The sequence below is a fragment of the Myotis nattereri genome (genome assembly GCF_964212035.1).
Source record: "Myotis nattereri genome assembly, chromosome: 13".
NCBI lineage: Eukaryota > Metazoa > Chordata > Mammalia > Chiroptera > Vespertilionidae > Myotis > Myotis nattereri.
Window position 1 is genome coordinate 60597171 of NC_138088.1, and position 14979 is coordinate 60612149.

At 50.8% G+C, this 14979-nt stretch overlaps 1 protein-coding gene across 2 annotated transcripts; it reads right to left on the bottom strand.

Annotated features, from left to right (window-relative positions):
• Positions 1-854: 854 nt before the first annotated feature.
• BUB3 (BUB3 mitotic checkpoint protein) lies at positions 855-11207 on the bottom strand (the record flags this gene model as incomplete). 2 transcript variants are annotated; one of them, XM_081105100.1, is made up of 8 exons in its annotated part: positions 11121-11207; positions 10498-10692; positions 10058-10127; positions 8130-8281; positions 5492-5650; positions 3973-4150; positions 3508-3724; positions 855-1132 (listed from the first exon to the last, which is right to left on the bottom strand). In XM_081105100.1, exons 2-8 carry the CDS (start codon positions 10690-10692, stop codon positions 1123-1125), a joined length of 981 nt encoding a protein of 326 aa, XP_080961226.1. In that variant the 5' UTR covers positions 11121-11207. The 2 variants fall into 2 exon arrangements, with proteins under 2 accessions (XP_080961226.1, XP_080961227.1); XM_081105101.1 differs by lacking the exon at positions 855-1132 and having other exon boundaries at positions 3504-3724; positions 11121-11181.
• Positions 11208-14979: the final 3772 nt, after the last annotated feature.

Sequence of the window (14979 nt, forward strand, 5' to 3'; positions counted from 1 at the left end):
TGTGGGCCTCTGCTCCGGACCAGAGTTCAGGTGTATTTCACATCTCACCCTCGGTCACTGCCGGGAAGATGGAGGGTCTAGGGCGGAGACTGGAGGAGGTCACACTCGGGGGTGGACGCGGAGGGGACCTTCGAGGTGGTGGGATTGCAGTAAAACAGATAAACCCGAGTGACACTTAAAAATAGAGAAGGAAAATCGGGAAGAGGAAGCCAATGAAAACACTGAGATGTGACATGTGGGCCATCTGGGGACCACCTGGGAGGAGCTGTGACGAGGCCGGCAGGGAGGCAGGGACACACGCAGGAGACACACTGGCTTCGAGACAGGACAGGGGCCCCACCCCCGGAAAGCAGGCCCCCCTGCTCTCCTTGGGCCACCGCCTCCCATCTGCAGGCATTCTCGGCCATTTCATTCGTGCTCGGTCCTCGGCCGAGTGGCCATGATCTGGCCGTCGTCACACTACAGACCCACGGCCGTGACATCGTTTACATCCCGGGGCTTTGCGGTGACGCAGCGGGTGACGGATCCCAGACGGCCTGTCACGGGGTGGGACCCGAGCAGCGTGAGCTCCGCGCACCAGCACCTCCCGGAGAGGCCTGTGAAGGGCGCCCGTGGTCCCGCAGCGGCTGTGCCACCCTGCAGGGCTGCCACTGACTCAGGGGCCCGCTGATCCAGCGAGAGGGCGCGAGGGAGCCAGGACCCCAGGACAGCGCCTTCCCAGGCCCGCCTCCAGCAGCACGGAGGGAGGAGCGTGGCCAAGGCACCATGTCTGCCCACCAGGCCCGATGCAGGAGCTCTGCCTTTACCAGTCACTCACATCCATCACCCACATTTACCACCATCCGGCACGGGAGTCTGCGTCTCGGCTTTATTAGACAGCGGGACAGGGTCAGGTGATCTGATAAAAAGAGCTCAAGCTGCTCAGGAGAAGCGCCGGGGCCTGTGGAGAGACGGTCCTTCCGACCGACCACTGCCCGGGACGAGACTCCCCGCCCAGGCCCGAGGGCAGGCGAGCAGCATCGGACAGAGCACACCCCTGGGTGGGGGAGAGGGGGCCCACACTGCAGTGCGCCCCGGGGAGGAAAGCCAAGCTTTCCGCAGGGAAGCCACTTGCGCAGACGGTTAGGTGGACCTGCAATGAGAAAATACGGATCAAAAGGCAGGTTCAGACGCACACTGAGTTCTCACTGAAACACTGAAGACCAAAATGAGACCTTCTCGGCGTCAGAACCATGCCTTACACACATCACGGATCAAACACATTCAGTGAAGGCCCAGGCCCTTTCAGAACCTCCCTCTGCGTACGAGCAAACCGGCACCCGCCCCACAGGCCCTGGAGGCCCCGAGAACAGGCCGCCGAGTGCGTGCCCTGCTGCAGGCATCGCACTGAAATGAATCGCGTTCTCACGATCATTTTTTCTTTTTAACCGTAATCACCAGCGGCTGGGCAACTGAAATGGACATGAGAACTATATAAATGTCAGAAAAATATGTAAACCTCATTAATGTTTCCCAAAACTCATTTAGAGACAGAAACAGGTCCAAATAGATGCCTGTCTAAATGTACTGCAATTACGTTACAATTATTTTTCCAAATACACAGATATGCTCTGTCTTTTCTCAGCTCATTACTGACTCAAACAATTCGCCCTTCTGGGATCAATTGTTTGCTAATAAATAATTGTTTACAGTCACAAAATGATGTTAGGAGGTTTTCTTATTAGTTTTCCTCCTGCACCCTAATAAGATTGAAAACTAGCTGATTCCCCAGAGTCTAACCTTAACCTCGCTTTGTTTAACAGCCCAGGAAATGATGAACCATCTGCTTCAGAAGATAATGGACGGCCAGGAGGAAATACTGTTTAATTGTAGATTAACCTCTTCATGAGGCAGTCTGAGCAGCTTGAGAATGAGCAACTGTAACCAGCAGCAGAAAGAGCCGCCTTTCCTCTAGCATTTAAGGTCCAGAAGAAAATGCAAAGGGATTTTATTACCTATATCTCTTTACACACATTTACTGCCACACGGAAACAAAACCAGCAAGGTCAGACTGACTCTCAAAAGCGCAGTCACTGCCTCCAATTTCGTTTGCCCGAATACCTTTAACACGGCAAACCACCAAGCCATCTCATGCACTTAAGAAAAGTGTTTGTTTACAAACAAAATCAATAAAAACCTCTTATCCGTTATTTGTAGGTTCCTATAATATTAAAATTAATGTTTTCTCCGGTTTCTTTGTTAATAGTAATAAATCCACCATTAGAGAGTAGGAACTGTTTATCATCATCAACATGGCACTTAAGTAAATGAAATCTTGTCAAGTACATGGTGGCCTACAAGTTCAACAAAGAAAAGCATGAGATCAGAATGGCCGGCCAGGACGAGAGATGAGAGATGGGGGGTGGGGGTGAGGGGGGGCAGAGAGCGCGCAAATGCAAGCACAGCCTTTACCACAGACGTCACCTGCAAGCCTCTCTCCAGTCAATTCTGTACAAGTACAATGATGGTCAGTATTCATACTCTGCCCCTCGCAGAGACTCAACTTGACAGCAAGGGCGCGAGGTGCTAGACCAGCCGTGGGCAAACTACGGCCCGCGGGCCGGGTCCAGCCCGTTTGAAATGAATAAAACTATTGAAAAAAAAGACCATACCCTTTTATGGAATGATGTTTACTTTGAATTTATATTAGTTCACACACACACTCCATCCATGCTTTTGTTCCGGCCCTCCGGTCCAGTTTAAGAACCCATTGTGGCCCTCGAGTCAAAAAGTTTGCCCACCCCTGTGCTAGACCATCTCCATTCGGGAAGAGAGGGAGCCTGAGCACATGCCCAAGGACTTCCTGCAGGGCCTGGTGCCAAGGGACACGGAACAGGACGGGACCCAGGAGGTGGTTCACGGGTTACAAAGGCCTCGGCATCAGCTGCCCTGAGCCTGTGCCGGTCATTAAGGAAAGCGCTGCCCCGTTGGCACCCCACGGTGAATGGCTCCTCTGTCAACCAAGGACCAAGGAGATGGACGACATGTCAGCACGAAGGGACTGTGCTGTCCCAGGCAGGGCCACCTCACTCTGTCTGCAATCACCTGAGGCCATTCACTCTGTGTAAACATCACAGAGACAACCTCTGTGGAGGGGAAAGCTCTGGACAGTTCCCGTTTAAATATCTTACATAGAATTTGCTTCAATAAATTATTCTTGAATTCCTCAACTTAATTTTCAAGCAATGAGCTAGTAATAACCCCCGAGACTCCAATAACAGGGCCTATTCAAGAAGAACGAGGGTTTGACATTCTTCCCTACAGAACAACCAGGCACAATTTTATCCATCAGACGTCTATCAACCCACGGATATTGAAAGCTTGGGAGAACAAGATAAAATCAACTCCCACCCCACAGTCGCTGCACTATCAAGCAGGCATCAACAACGCTATTCATGAATTTAGAAAAATTAATAAGCCCTGGGCTGAATGCAAGCAAAGGCTCAAACACAGGTGAAGCGTACTCACTTGGGTTTTGTTTCTGCATCTGTCACTTGGCGAATGAAGATACCGTCTTCGGGATGCTCCGTGTCGTCCATTTCATACATATATGATGATGCAATTGCCAGCGTCGTGCCATCGTTGCTGAAGGCCAGGGACGCGATGCTGGTGGGGTACCGATGGAACTGGCACAGTCGCTTTTTGTTAAACGGATCCCAAATATTTACAAATCCATCAGAACCACCTGCAAATAATTTTGGAAAAGTGAAAATGATCCTTAAAAGCAGGTCCAGAAATAACCATTATGGTCACAAATGGTTCTTTTTAAGATCACAGAGAACGCTTTCCCCAAGAAGCACGGTGCCAGGTTGGCTCCCTCTCAATGTCAAAGGCAAGCACGACCCTTTAAAAGCTCTGCTGCGCATCAACCTCTAGTGGTCCCCGCGAGCTCCCGCTCCCTGGGCTGCCGACAGGTCAGCAGGCGGACTTCACCTGTGGCAAACGTGTTGTGGATGTTGTGGAAGGAAATGGCATTGACCGGGTAGATGTGCTCAATGTTGTTCTCTTTCAGCCGGTGACACTTGAAGGCATACTTCTTCTTCTGCACCTCAGGGCTTGGGTCCAAGTACTCCACCGCCACGCGGCCTTCGATAGAGCTCAACACATAGCCCTGCCCAGAGGGAACCAGAGAAGCCGAGATGGTGAGTCCACGCGCAGGCCCCGGCCCCCACACCCACATCCCCCCACCGAGACAGGTGACTTCAGAAACGATGGCCAGGCGCAGGCCCCGGCCCCCACATCCACATCCCCCCACCGAGACAGGTGACTTCAGAAACGATGGCCAGGTGGCAACAAAGTGCTGGAGCTGGACTAAGAGTTACAACTATTCCAAAATTTCACAACACTAAGACTTGGTTTTATTAAAAAAATAAGACTACCATCACTTGTTTTTTATGTCAAAGTAAAAGACAAAAAAAATACAAAAGCTATTTGATTCTTCAAGGTATAAAAAAGATTTCCTATTGAAAAACTACTTATGGAGACAAGAAAATCAGTCAAATCTTACTTTCAGTTAAACTTCCAGTATAAACTGGAGAAATGCGCTGACAAAACTTTAGATATGACGTAAAAATATTTAAAATGCAAGCATATTTTACTCATGTAGTTAAATCTCTAAGTTTGAAGTAACTGCAATTCCTTGTTGTCAATGGAAATTGACAGTATTTTGAAGGAAAAAATGTGGCCCCCGTTTGAGGCCCGCGCCTTCCAGCGAAAGGAGCAGAGACTCGCTGACATCACTGCCTCAGCCCCACAGCCGCGAAGGACACGAGGACTCCGGGAGGGCTGTGTGTAGTGACACTTCCTCCTGCAGATGCCCGGCCGCTGACCACGCCTCCACTCCCGAGGGCCTGCAGGGAGAGGGCTCACCCTGCACAGGGCAGGCTCACTAGCAGGTGCGGAAAGGCTGACCCCGTACATGGAGTCAGTGTGAGAGGGCACTGCCTCTCTAACGCAGGGGCGTGCGTCTAAAACTCCCCGTTCCGCTGCTACACTCGCTGAAGAACTCCGTTACAAAACAGAGAGAACAGCAAATCCCATAGCCCTTCGTTTCCAGATTCAAGTTTGAATTCACTGGCGTGTAAACTGAAATAAGGCTCTCCTTGATTACTGTGTCTGTCCAGCCTCCTGAACTAGGATCAGCAAGAAATCAGAAGATTCTATCAGACTGCTGGCGAATTATTCGGCCTCCCTGAACATCAAGGTCATCTCTAAAACTGGGTCAACACACTCCCTTTTAACAAAGGATGTCAAAAACATCCCTAACCATTTCTAAATCTCTACTCCAAAGAAAGGACAGAGTTTTTAAAAGCCAGCGAGCAAATCATTAGAGAAGAACCTATTTACAAATCCCAACACCGGGGCGAGGGGCGAGGGGCGAGGGGCGAGGGGCGAGGGGCGAGGGGCGAGGGGCGAGGGGCGAGGGGCGAGGGGCGAGGGGCGAGGCCAGCACCTGCTTGTTGGGGAAGGCCCGGATGCAGCGCGTCTGGTACTTGAGGCTGGACTCGCGGCGCTGCTGCACGTAGCCCATGTTGCGCAGGTCCCACACCAGCACCCTGCGGCCCGCCGTGCCCACGATCAGCCTGTCTCCGGAGACGGAGAGGGTGTACACCTTCAGGAAGGACCAAAACTTGTAAAGCTCGTCCACTTGCCTAAAAATGACATTTTGCCCCAAAATAAAACCCACCAATCCTAAACCATAAAAAAGTGAGCTCATCAGGTTCCCACACACAGGTTCCAAATTTTAAATTCCATTTTAAATACTATAGTTACACAAACCAACTAATCCATACAAAATAATACCCCCAAGATATTCTTAATATGTGACCAAGTATCGTATGATGTACACTCTAGTTAACTCCAAAAACACTGTTGAGGAATTCTCATTCCTAAAACAAATTAAATTTTTAAACAACCTTCCCAAGCTGTTTCATTTAGTGACAAGACCAAAGTATAAAAATACTCAGGAATGAGACAATAAAGCAAAAAACAACTCAAGACGCCTTTCCAGGGGCTCTGGCCTTTCCGACCATCATTTTCAAGTTGCTTTTCTGTGACCACCTCTGGAACAAGACTTCGGACCCTGACTTCCCAGCTGTCCAGGGAGGGCGGAGCTGCCTTCACTGGCTGCTTTGGTGGCACATGAACTAAAACTGAAAGGGAAGAACAGGGGTCGGGCACATGACAAAGCAAATCCTTGTGCCCGGACATCAGAGCGAACACGCAACACAGAGTCCATCTTTAGGAAAAATTTAAAAAGCATTTTCTCCCATCAAAGTATTCTTCCCTCATAATGCCACTTTTCAATATTAAAAAAACTTCCACAAAAATTCCTTTGTAATAAATAATAAATATACACGAGCATTTAAAAATGTTACTTTCAAATATGTATTCGGAAATCAAGACAGCAAATTCTTGAAAATGGTGGCAAAATGTATTTTTCTGATCATCTAAATCTTTTTCTAATCTAGACTTCAAATACAAATTGTTCCTCTGATTATTTCTCCCTGTTAATGAGCAGCTCTAAATTTATTTTTTAGCAACTCTAACCTGATGTAATATTTTAACACCTGAAGAATCATTATAAAAAAATGTTAAGGCCTGTATCATGGTAAGACATCCCTTTAACACATTAAGCCACATGGTTAATAATCATTAATAGGTTAACTACATACCAACAGTCAAAAAAAAAAAAAAAAAAAAAAAACAAGTTAGGATTAACAATGCAACAACCCAATATCACCACAATCTGGCCTTAAAATTCAACAACTATTTTGACCAAGGGAAAAAATAAGGAATTAAAAAGATTCAAAACAGATTTAATATAGACATACTTAAATATAGACATACTTAAATAAACCATAGTTTCTTCAGAAAACAAGATGTTAATGGACATAAGACACTGGGGGATAGGGGAGGCTAGGGGACTGTCTAGGGCGGGGGGATAAAATGGACACATATGTAATACCCTTTGTAATACTTTAAGCAATAAATAAAACAAAACAAGATGTTTGTAGAAAATAGAAATTAACCTAAGTCACATAAAACACCAAACTTAAACACAGAACCCAGAAAGAAATCAATTTATAATGGGACAATCTTTATCCAGGTGACACGGGAGTCTCAGCGCTTTCTATCCCCACCGATCATCAATCACGGGAAGCCACTGTCAGGCTACTGACGAGGTCTACACATCTATCAAAGGAAGTATTAAAAAAACTGACATAATGAACCTCGCTGAACCAATAAGCAGCTTGATTCAGTGTGGCTGTCCATTACATGATCTTCTGTCAGCAATTCATCACAGCTCTTAACATGTTACACGCACCCATATGTCAAAACTAGAAACAATGCAATTACTTCATTCTGACAAAGGTCCTGCCCAGATGTAGATTCGACTCTGAAGTGACAAAACTAACGGCTCTTTGGATGCGCTCCAGTATATAACCACGGCTACCGGGGGCCGAGGCTGTTTACACGGAGGAAATAGACCCCGTGGAGGATACCTCTGAACTGCCCACACAATCCATCTCTAAAATTAACTACCGCCTGGTCACGTCTGATGAGGACGCAGCGAGAATGCACGATTCCACGCGCACTGTACAGATTGTCCAGATCAAAGGTTAGAATAAGACACAGAGACTCAGTTTTAAGCAGCTTGGTTCAGTAGAGCCTTCCAACCACGCCTGTCAGTATTAAAAATAAATAACTGGTAAAAGCCAGGGACAGAAGCCCCGGCTCTCACCACATCTGAAATGCTAACAGTAAACGCCAATGCAGCCTCAGTCCTGAGCGAATGAGTGATGCTCCCACCCGCCCCGCTGTGGCCTGAGCCGGCTTTGCTGCCCGCCACCTCTGAAACCTCAGGCCTGGGGTAGGAGGCACTAGCACACCAGACATTTGTCACTCAGGCTACTGTTCTCCAAGACAGAAAAAAGATAAACAAAATAAATTTTCCTTGGCATGAAAACACTTCTATGTATTTGGGTTTATAAAATAAACCGTGCAGCCTCAACCTGCGTGTCAATATTCATCTCTCCTGTACCAAGTCGGCAGGACCATAACTGCTGCCTTGAGCATGAAGAGCCTACCTTTTCAGGCTGAGAGAAGGTGCCAGCATTGCAAGGAGTCCTGGGGTCCCACAACTTCACGGTCTGATCCCAGCTCCCAGTAACCATCACGTTGACTTCTGGGCAGTATTCAACACATCTGATAGGGGCATCATGAGTCCCGACGAGGTTTTCTACAGGAAAACACAACACACACCTAGTTAACCACGCCTGCTACACCGATTCAAGTGAGCAGAGGGAAGCACTCGTTCAGCTGTAAGGAACCCACTTCCACCCACGCTAAGGGAGTAACTGCGCACAGAAAGGAGGGTTCCCTGGGGCCAGGAAGAGCCGCCACGCCCCTGCTCGCCTTACAGCAGTTTGACCCCCTGGCATGGTGCGTCTCAGAAGCTCACTGGAACTTCAGATTGCGTTAAAATGACAGCACATCTCGTTGTCCTCACTTGACTCTGGATTCCTTTAAGTAGGGGACCTTGTTTACCTCTGTAGTTATGACTGTATCTAATTCTGATATATGGTAGGTGCTCAAGAAATGCACGCTGAATAAAGACATGAGCAGGTAACTTGTCTTCTGGACCTGAATAAAACTCATCAAATTAAGTCAATGCTTATAAAAAACTTACTAAAGTGGCAACAGATGATCTGAGACCTGGAGATGAAGAAAGCATGGAATCTTATGACTAATTCACTTGGTTTGCACGATGGGTCAAATTTCCAATATATTTTCTTTCCTTTCAATTTCAACTCTTCACTATCTCATTCATTCATCCAATTAGCATCTACTGAAAGTCTACTAGGCGCCGGCATCTATGCCAAATGCTCAGGATACCATAAAGAACAGTAAGTGGTCTTGATCCTCAAACAGGAAAGCTGCTTGTTTAAAAATATATATCATTTAAAAAAGAAAACAGCTCAAGTCGGGCAATGAACTTTGGAAAATAAACAGCTAATTCCCTTAATGATGGTCTCCAGCATCGAAAATGTTTTTAAGTTTGCTTTTCAGTGTTCTTTCCTGCTTTTGAACAAACAGGACCTAAGCCTGCAAACTGACTTACTCTGTGGAATAAGCTGCTGGCAACAAAACCACGCATGCATCTGCCAGAGACCATGCCAAGGGGCTTTCCTGCAAAGGCCTCTTCTAACTGGGTTACTTTTTTTGACAAAATATTGTGCCCCTCCTCTACCCATCCTCCCCCTGCCCAACCACTCCTCTAGTCACATCTGTGGCGTGCACCTCCTTCCAATACATCTTTGTCTAACGCATGCGTACACACCAAGCCCCAAAAAGCAAAGATAATCAGCTCTGCCTGAGAGCTCCCTGCACTCCATGCTCTGCTCCGCACCAAAGTCACCCTAAGCATGTGGGTAAGTCACCTGCGACCTGACCCCTGCGCGACAATTAACTAAGAGGTAACGTGCCAGCCTGTTGTCAGTCAATAAATGCAACTGAAGCCCGTTCTCTGCTAAGTAACGACGCGAGTAGGATTAACAGTCCCTGGACAAGGTGGCTGTTTTATTTCAGAACATGAGACTTTTTAAAACCTACCCTCCCTCCATCTAAATTAAACTGGCCTCTGAAAGGAGAACTGAAACATCAGTCCATCCTGGAAGCCGCCAGCCCACCTCTGAGGACCAGGTCGAAGGCAAAGACCTAGGTGCCCTCCTGTAAGCAGTGGGGGTAGGGGTGGGGCTGGGATCAGGGACGGGGAGGGGGCCGGGGATGGGGGTGGAGGTGGGGAAGGGGATGGGGATGGGCCTCACTGAGGAAACACACACAGTGTCGGGATCAGTAACTTACTGGTCCAATCATTAGAACAGGAAGTCCTAACGGTAAGCACCTGTGCGGTACCAAACCCCGGGAGCATCAGGCAGGCCCACACCCTCTCCCCGGAAGCACCTGCGCCCTGGCGCACCGGCGGCACACGCGGGCCTGACGGAGGCCGGCTTACCTTGATCGGTGTTCAGGTCATGCATTTTCAACTGATTATCTAATCCCCCGCTCCAGGCGTGTGTTGGGTCCTACAAAATAAAGTTTCGGGTCATTTAAAAGGAACAGAGCTTCAGAGACGGTTTGCAAATCCCAGCCGGCTGCTCAGTTTGTGCTCAGGGTGACGTCCGCGGGCCTTACCTCTCCGCAAAACGCACAGCTCACAAAAGCAAGCCCCTACGCGCCCGGACACTGCCGTCGGGGTCAGCAGCAACCGCCCCTCCTGCACGTCGGGTGGCACGGGTCCCACACGACGGTCCCGGGCCGGGGCTGCTCACTCCCCCTTTCCGGGGGGACGGGGTTCCCGACGTCCGCACGTCCCCCTCCCCCCTCCCGCCGAGGCAGGCGTCGGGGAGCAGCCCAGGGCGGCCCGGGACCCCCGGCGGCGGGGCGGACACGTACGTAGAAGGCGCAGTCCAGGACGGCGCCCGAGTGCTGGTACTTGAGCCGCAGCGAGTTGGCCGGCACGTCGTAGAGCCGCACCGACGTGTCCCAGGACGACACCAGCAGGAACTGCGACGTGTTGGGGCTGAACTTCACCGACGAGATGCCGTCCTCGGGCGGCTGGTTCAGCTTGAACTCGTTAGAGCCGGTCATCTAGGAGCAGGCCGCGGTCAGAGGCCCGGGACGGGGACGCGGACGGGGACGGGGCGGGCCGGGCTCGGGGGACCGCGCAGGAACAGGACCCGGAGAACCTCGGGGACCGGGGGCCCCCGCGCCTGCGCAGAGCGCGCGCCCACCGCGCACGGACTCCCCATCCCCCACCCACCCGCCCACGGTGGGTCTCCCCTACCCCCGCCGCCCGTCCCCGGCCCGCTCCTCCGCACCCCGACTCCAGCCCCGCGGGGCCCCCGCGCCCTCCCCGGCCGCGGGCTCCGCACCTCGGCCCCTCCCCCTGGGGCTAAAAGCTCCTAAAATGAAAGGAAAGGGATGGAAGCGAAGCGGGCTCCCTGCGGACGGCCCCCCGGCCCCGCCAGCCCCGCGCCCGGGGAGCCCGCTGGTGCGCCCGCCGCCCGGCCCGCTACCTTGACTTCCCCGCAGAATCAACTGGGCCGCCACTCCCGCCGCCTCGCCGCGCTCCGAGCTCTCGCGGGCTGGGCCAGGTGGGCGGGGAGGAAGCTCCAGTGTTCGCCTGCCATGGGCTCATTTCAAACGCCAACGTCTCAGTCTAGGCAGACGATTGGTCCGCTCGGGCGTCGGTCAACGCAGTCATCCTCTTCCGGCTCAAAGGCAAACCGCGGCTTTTCCGATCACGTGGTCTCGCAGAGCCGCTGAGCTGAGGCACCCGCGGCTAGTGCTGACCGAGTGAAAACTACAACTCCCAAAGAGCATCGCGCCAAGACTGGGTTTACGCCTTCTCGGACCCGTGTGCGGCACGCTGGGAGATGTAGTCTCCCTAGGACCGACGTCCTTCCAGTCCTTAAATACTGAGTAGGAGGGAAAGATGCTCTTTGAGGTTCAAAGCGTAGCTCCCTCCCCATGTGAGTTAATTTTTGAAGACACAAGAACCCCATTTTGGTCAATATTTCTGTAAAACTAAGTTATTCTCCCTTTCACTGGACATACATATCCTCATGAAGGTAATCAAAAATTGGAATAGAGAAGGAAATATTTAATGAATTGCATTATTTTGCCCTGAGTTTTTTTCTCATTGTCCTGGAGTTTCCACCTATGAACCAGGGTCTCTCATTTCCAATTGACCTAATAGAAACTCATACATATTTATATTATGCTTTACCTCTCTATTGCATCTTTCCACAAACATTTGCGTGCCTGCTGTGTGCCAGGCCTGGTGAGCGGCTGGGAAGATGCATTAATCAGACCCGTCCTTGCACTGGAGGAACTCCCTGTCCAGCCGGGTGGACAGACTGGCGATCAAATAATTTGCAATGTGTTAAAGTTCAAAAGCTTCTTTTAGACATACGTTAAAATAGGGTCTTAAAATGCCAGCTACAAGCTTCTCCCTATCCACCTCCCCACCCCAACAACTCCCCAGAATTTTGAGCTCAGTTTGCTCCATTTTCAGTTTCTAGAATCCTCCACAAATAGAATAACCAAGAAGGTTGCCTCTGTAATAAGAAATAATTTGGTCTCCGCGAAAGAAAAGCGATGCCTAATTTGTAACTAGAATGCTGTGACTCCGTTCCTCTTAAACATCAAAAACACTGAAGTTTTTCAAGGTAATCCATGCTAGAACCTCTTTTTGACTGCCTTTTGTGAAAAAAAAAAAAACCCTTGTGTTATTATGTAACTTAGTATAAAGTGAGAGGAAATTGTTGAGGTTAAAGTGCATTACTTCTAAGGTGCATTGAATAGAGGGGAAAAGATTGGTCTTTATGCATTCACGCTGACGCAGGTGCACATCTTTTTCGGATTCTTGACACAATAAATACACACACCACCACTCTTCTCCCCACTGTGTGGTAATGCCGCTGCTAAAAGGTCCGATTCTTGCCCTCCCTCCTCACCAGGCCTCACACTGGGCTCTCTCTCTCTCTTCTCTTTCAACAAGTTAATGGCTAGGTTAAGAGTTTTAAAATACAGTGCCTCGCCTCCACTCTAACTTTAGCTAAATAATTTTATGCCCAAATAATTTTATTTAGTTCCTTCTCCCCATTGCTTATTTAATTATATTAGTGCTTCGAGATTCTGAGCATGAATTATCCACTAATAAAATCTAAGTGTATTTCATTATCCACTGGTGTATGATTCAGGTCCCTCTGGGCATGCAGTTGCAACCAGACTCCATTTGAGTTTTAAGAAACGTCAATCTTTTAAATCCAGTTTAGACCCTGAAAGGAGGCGGATGATTTGGCTGATTATTCAAATGAATTGATGGTCATGAGATAGGAATTCTGGCCAAGATGGAGTCTTGAACATTTTAAATCCAAATGCAAAGGGGTGTGTGTGTGTGTGTGTGTGTGTGTGTGTGTGTGTGTGGTAATGCCTGTAAGAGAGGAATTCCTAGAAGCTGACGGCACTGTTGGGCCCCGTTGTCTGCTGACTTCCCGACTGGTAAAAGAGTGGATGCCCACTACCTGACAAACTGTAAAGGGGTCTCAAGCCCTAAAATCCCAAGGGCCAGGTTTTGCCATTCAGTGAGTACCGGGGCCAGAGGAAACCACTTCCTGTAAGAGAAACCCAAGGAGGATGCAGGGACCCAACACTTTTAAAACCATCATCTCCAGAAAAACAAGGTGTTGGCGTGCAGACAATGGTATGGATGGGATATTCCTATGCAAGTAGTGCCTTGAAAGCCATTTGGTTGTTTCTGCATCAAATATTCAAATAGCAACTTCAGAGGAAAAGAAGAATTGGAAGGGCCATCGGGGAAGAGAGAAGGTCCTTGGAATAAAATCGGTGTGCCAGCCTGGCCGGCAGCTCCGCTGTGAGAGCATCCTCCTCACGCACCAGAGACCCCGGTTCAATCTCTGGTCAGGGCACATTCAAGCAACCAATGAACGCATCAGGAAGTGGAACAACAAATCCATGTCTCTCCCTTCCTCCCTCTGTCTCTCTCCTTCCCTTTCTCCCTCCCTCTGGCCTTCTCTCTCTCCTCCCTCCCTCTCCCTCCTTCTCCCTCCCTCTCTCAAATCAATCAGTAAATAAAAACATGTACCAAATAAATCAGAAGGAAATGGATCCAGTGCCACCTTCTCTCTCCAAATATCCCATACTTAGCACAGTTCTCAGCAAGTAGTAGGGCCCAGTAACTATATGTTGAATTGGACTCAATTGAAATGAAATACATGAACTGAACGGACTTGGGGTGGCAGAAGTGTTCGTGGTACCATCCTTCCGGTGTCACCTCGAAATAAATCGTGGTTTTTATGAAATCTCACGTGAGAAGAAAAAATAGGGCCTCAGCCTGGACAAGAGTCAGAGCCTGGGGCGGGGTGCAGGTGGTCCGTGGACTTGCACAGCGCACGCGCGCATGCTGCCCTTCTTGAGAAGAGACCCAACTCCCGGCGCCTTTGCACCCGCTAAGGGGTCCCCCCAACCCTCCCACCCTCACCCCGTGAGAGGCAGGAGTCTCTGGAGCTGGAGCTCGTCTCACGTGACACCGAACCACCGGCCACCCCTAAACTCAGGCTTCCTCTTCCGACGTTTACGAGGAACAGGTGCTGGATCTGCCCTGGGAGACTTGAGATTTGCATGCCGCCCCGCGCTGTACCCCCGCGCCGCGCCCTCCCCGCTGGCGCGAACCGCAGGTGCTGGGACCGGACGTCCGCGGGCGCCCAGGCCTCGCCCGGCTTTCATTCCACGCGGGCAGCCATGCACTGGCCCGCCACCCGTTATTCAGTCGTATAAATGCAAACACCACCACCAACAAACTGCGCGGGAGAGGAGCCTTCGCCCGCCGCCCCCCACCCCCGCCCGTCCCCCGCGCCTTCTCCCCGGGAGTCCAGCCGCAGAGCCCTCCTCCGCCGAAGCGCCACTCCCCCGCGCCCGCGTCCGGCGCCCCACCGAACGCACAGCTGCGCCACCCGCCCGGGAACTGGGCTCGGCTGCAGGCCTGTCGCCAGCTGGGAGCGGGCCAAGGGGCTCCTTACCAGGTCCCGGCAGCGCCGCCCCCACCGCCTGCGCCCTGGAGAGGAGCTCAGGCCGATGGCTCACCGGGCGGCCGGGGGCTGGGAAGGCGCTCTCTCCGGGACCCGCCCGCCTCCCGGCCTGTGTCCCTCTCCGCGCGGGTTCCGAATTGGATTCGGGAGTGGAACGGGGTACCATCCAGCTCACGTGCCGCCAGTTAGTGTCTCGACCTTTAACCGCTAATCCCAGCCCCTCCCTCCACGCGGGGCGAGTCCGCCTTCTAACACCCCCCCCCCAAGCCCCTCCGCCGCAAAGCGAGAAACCCTTCCACGTGATAGCGCGCCAGGCACGCAC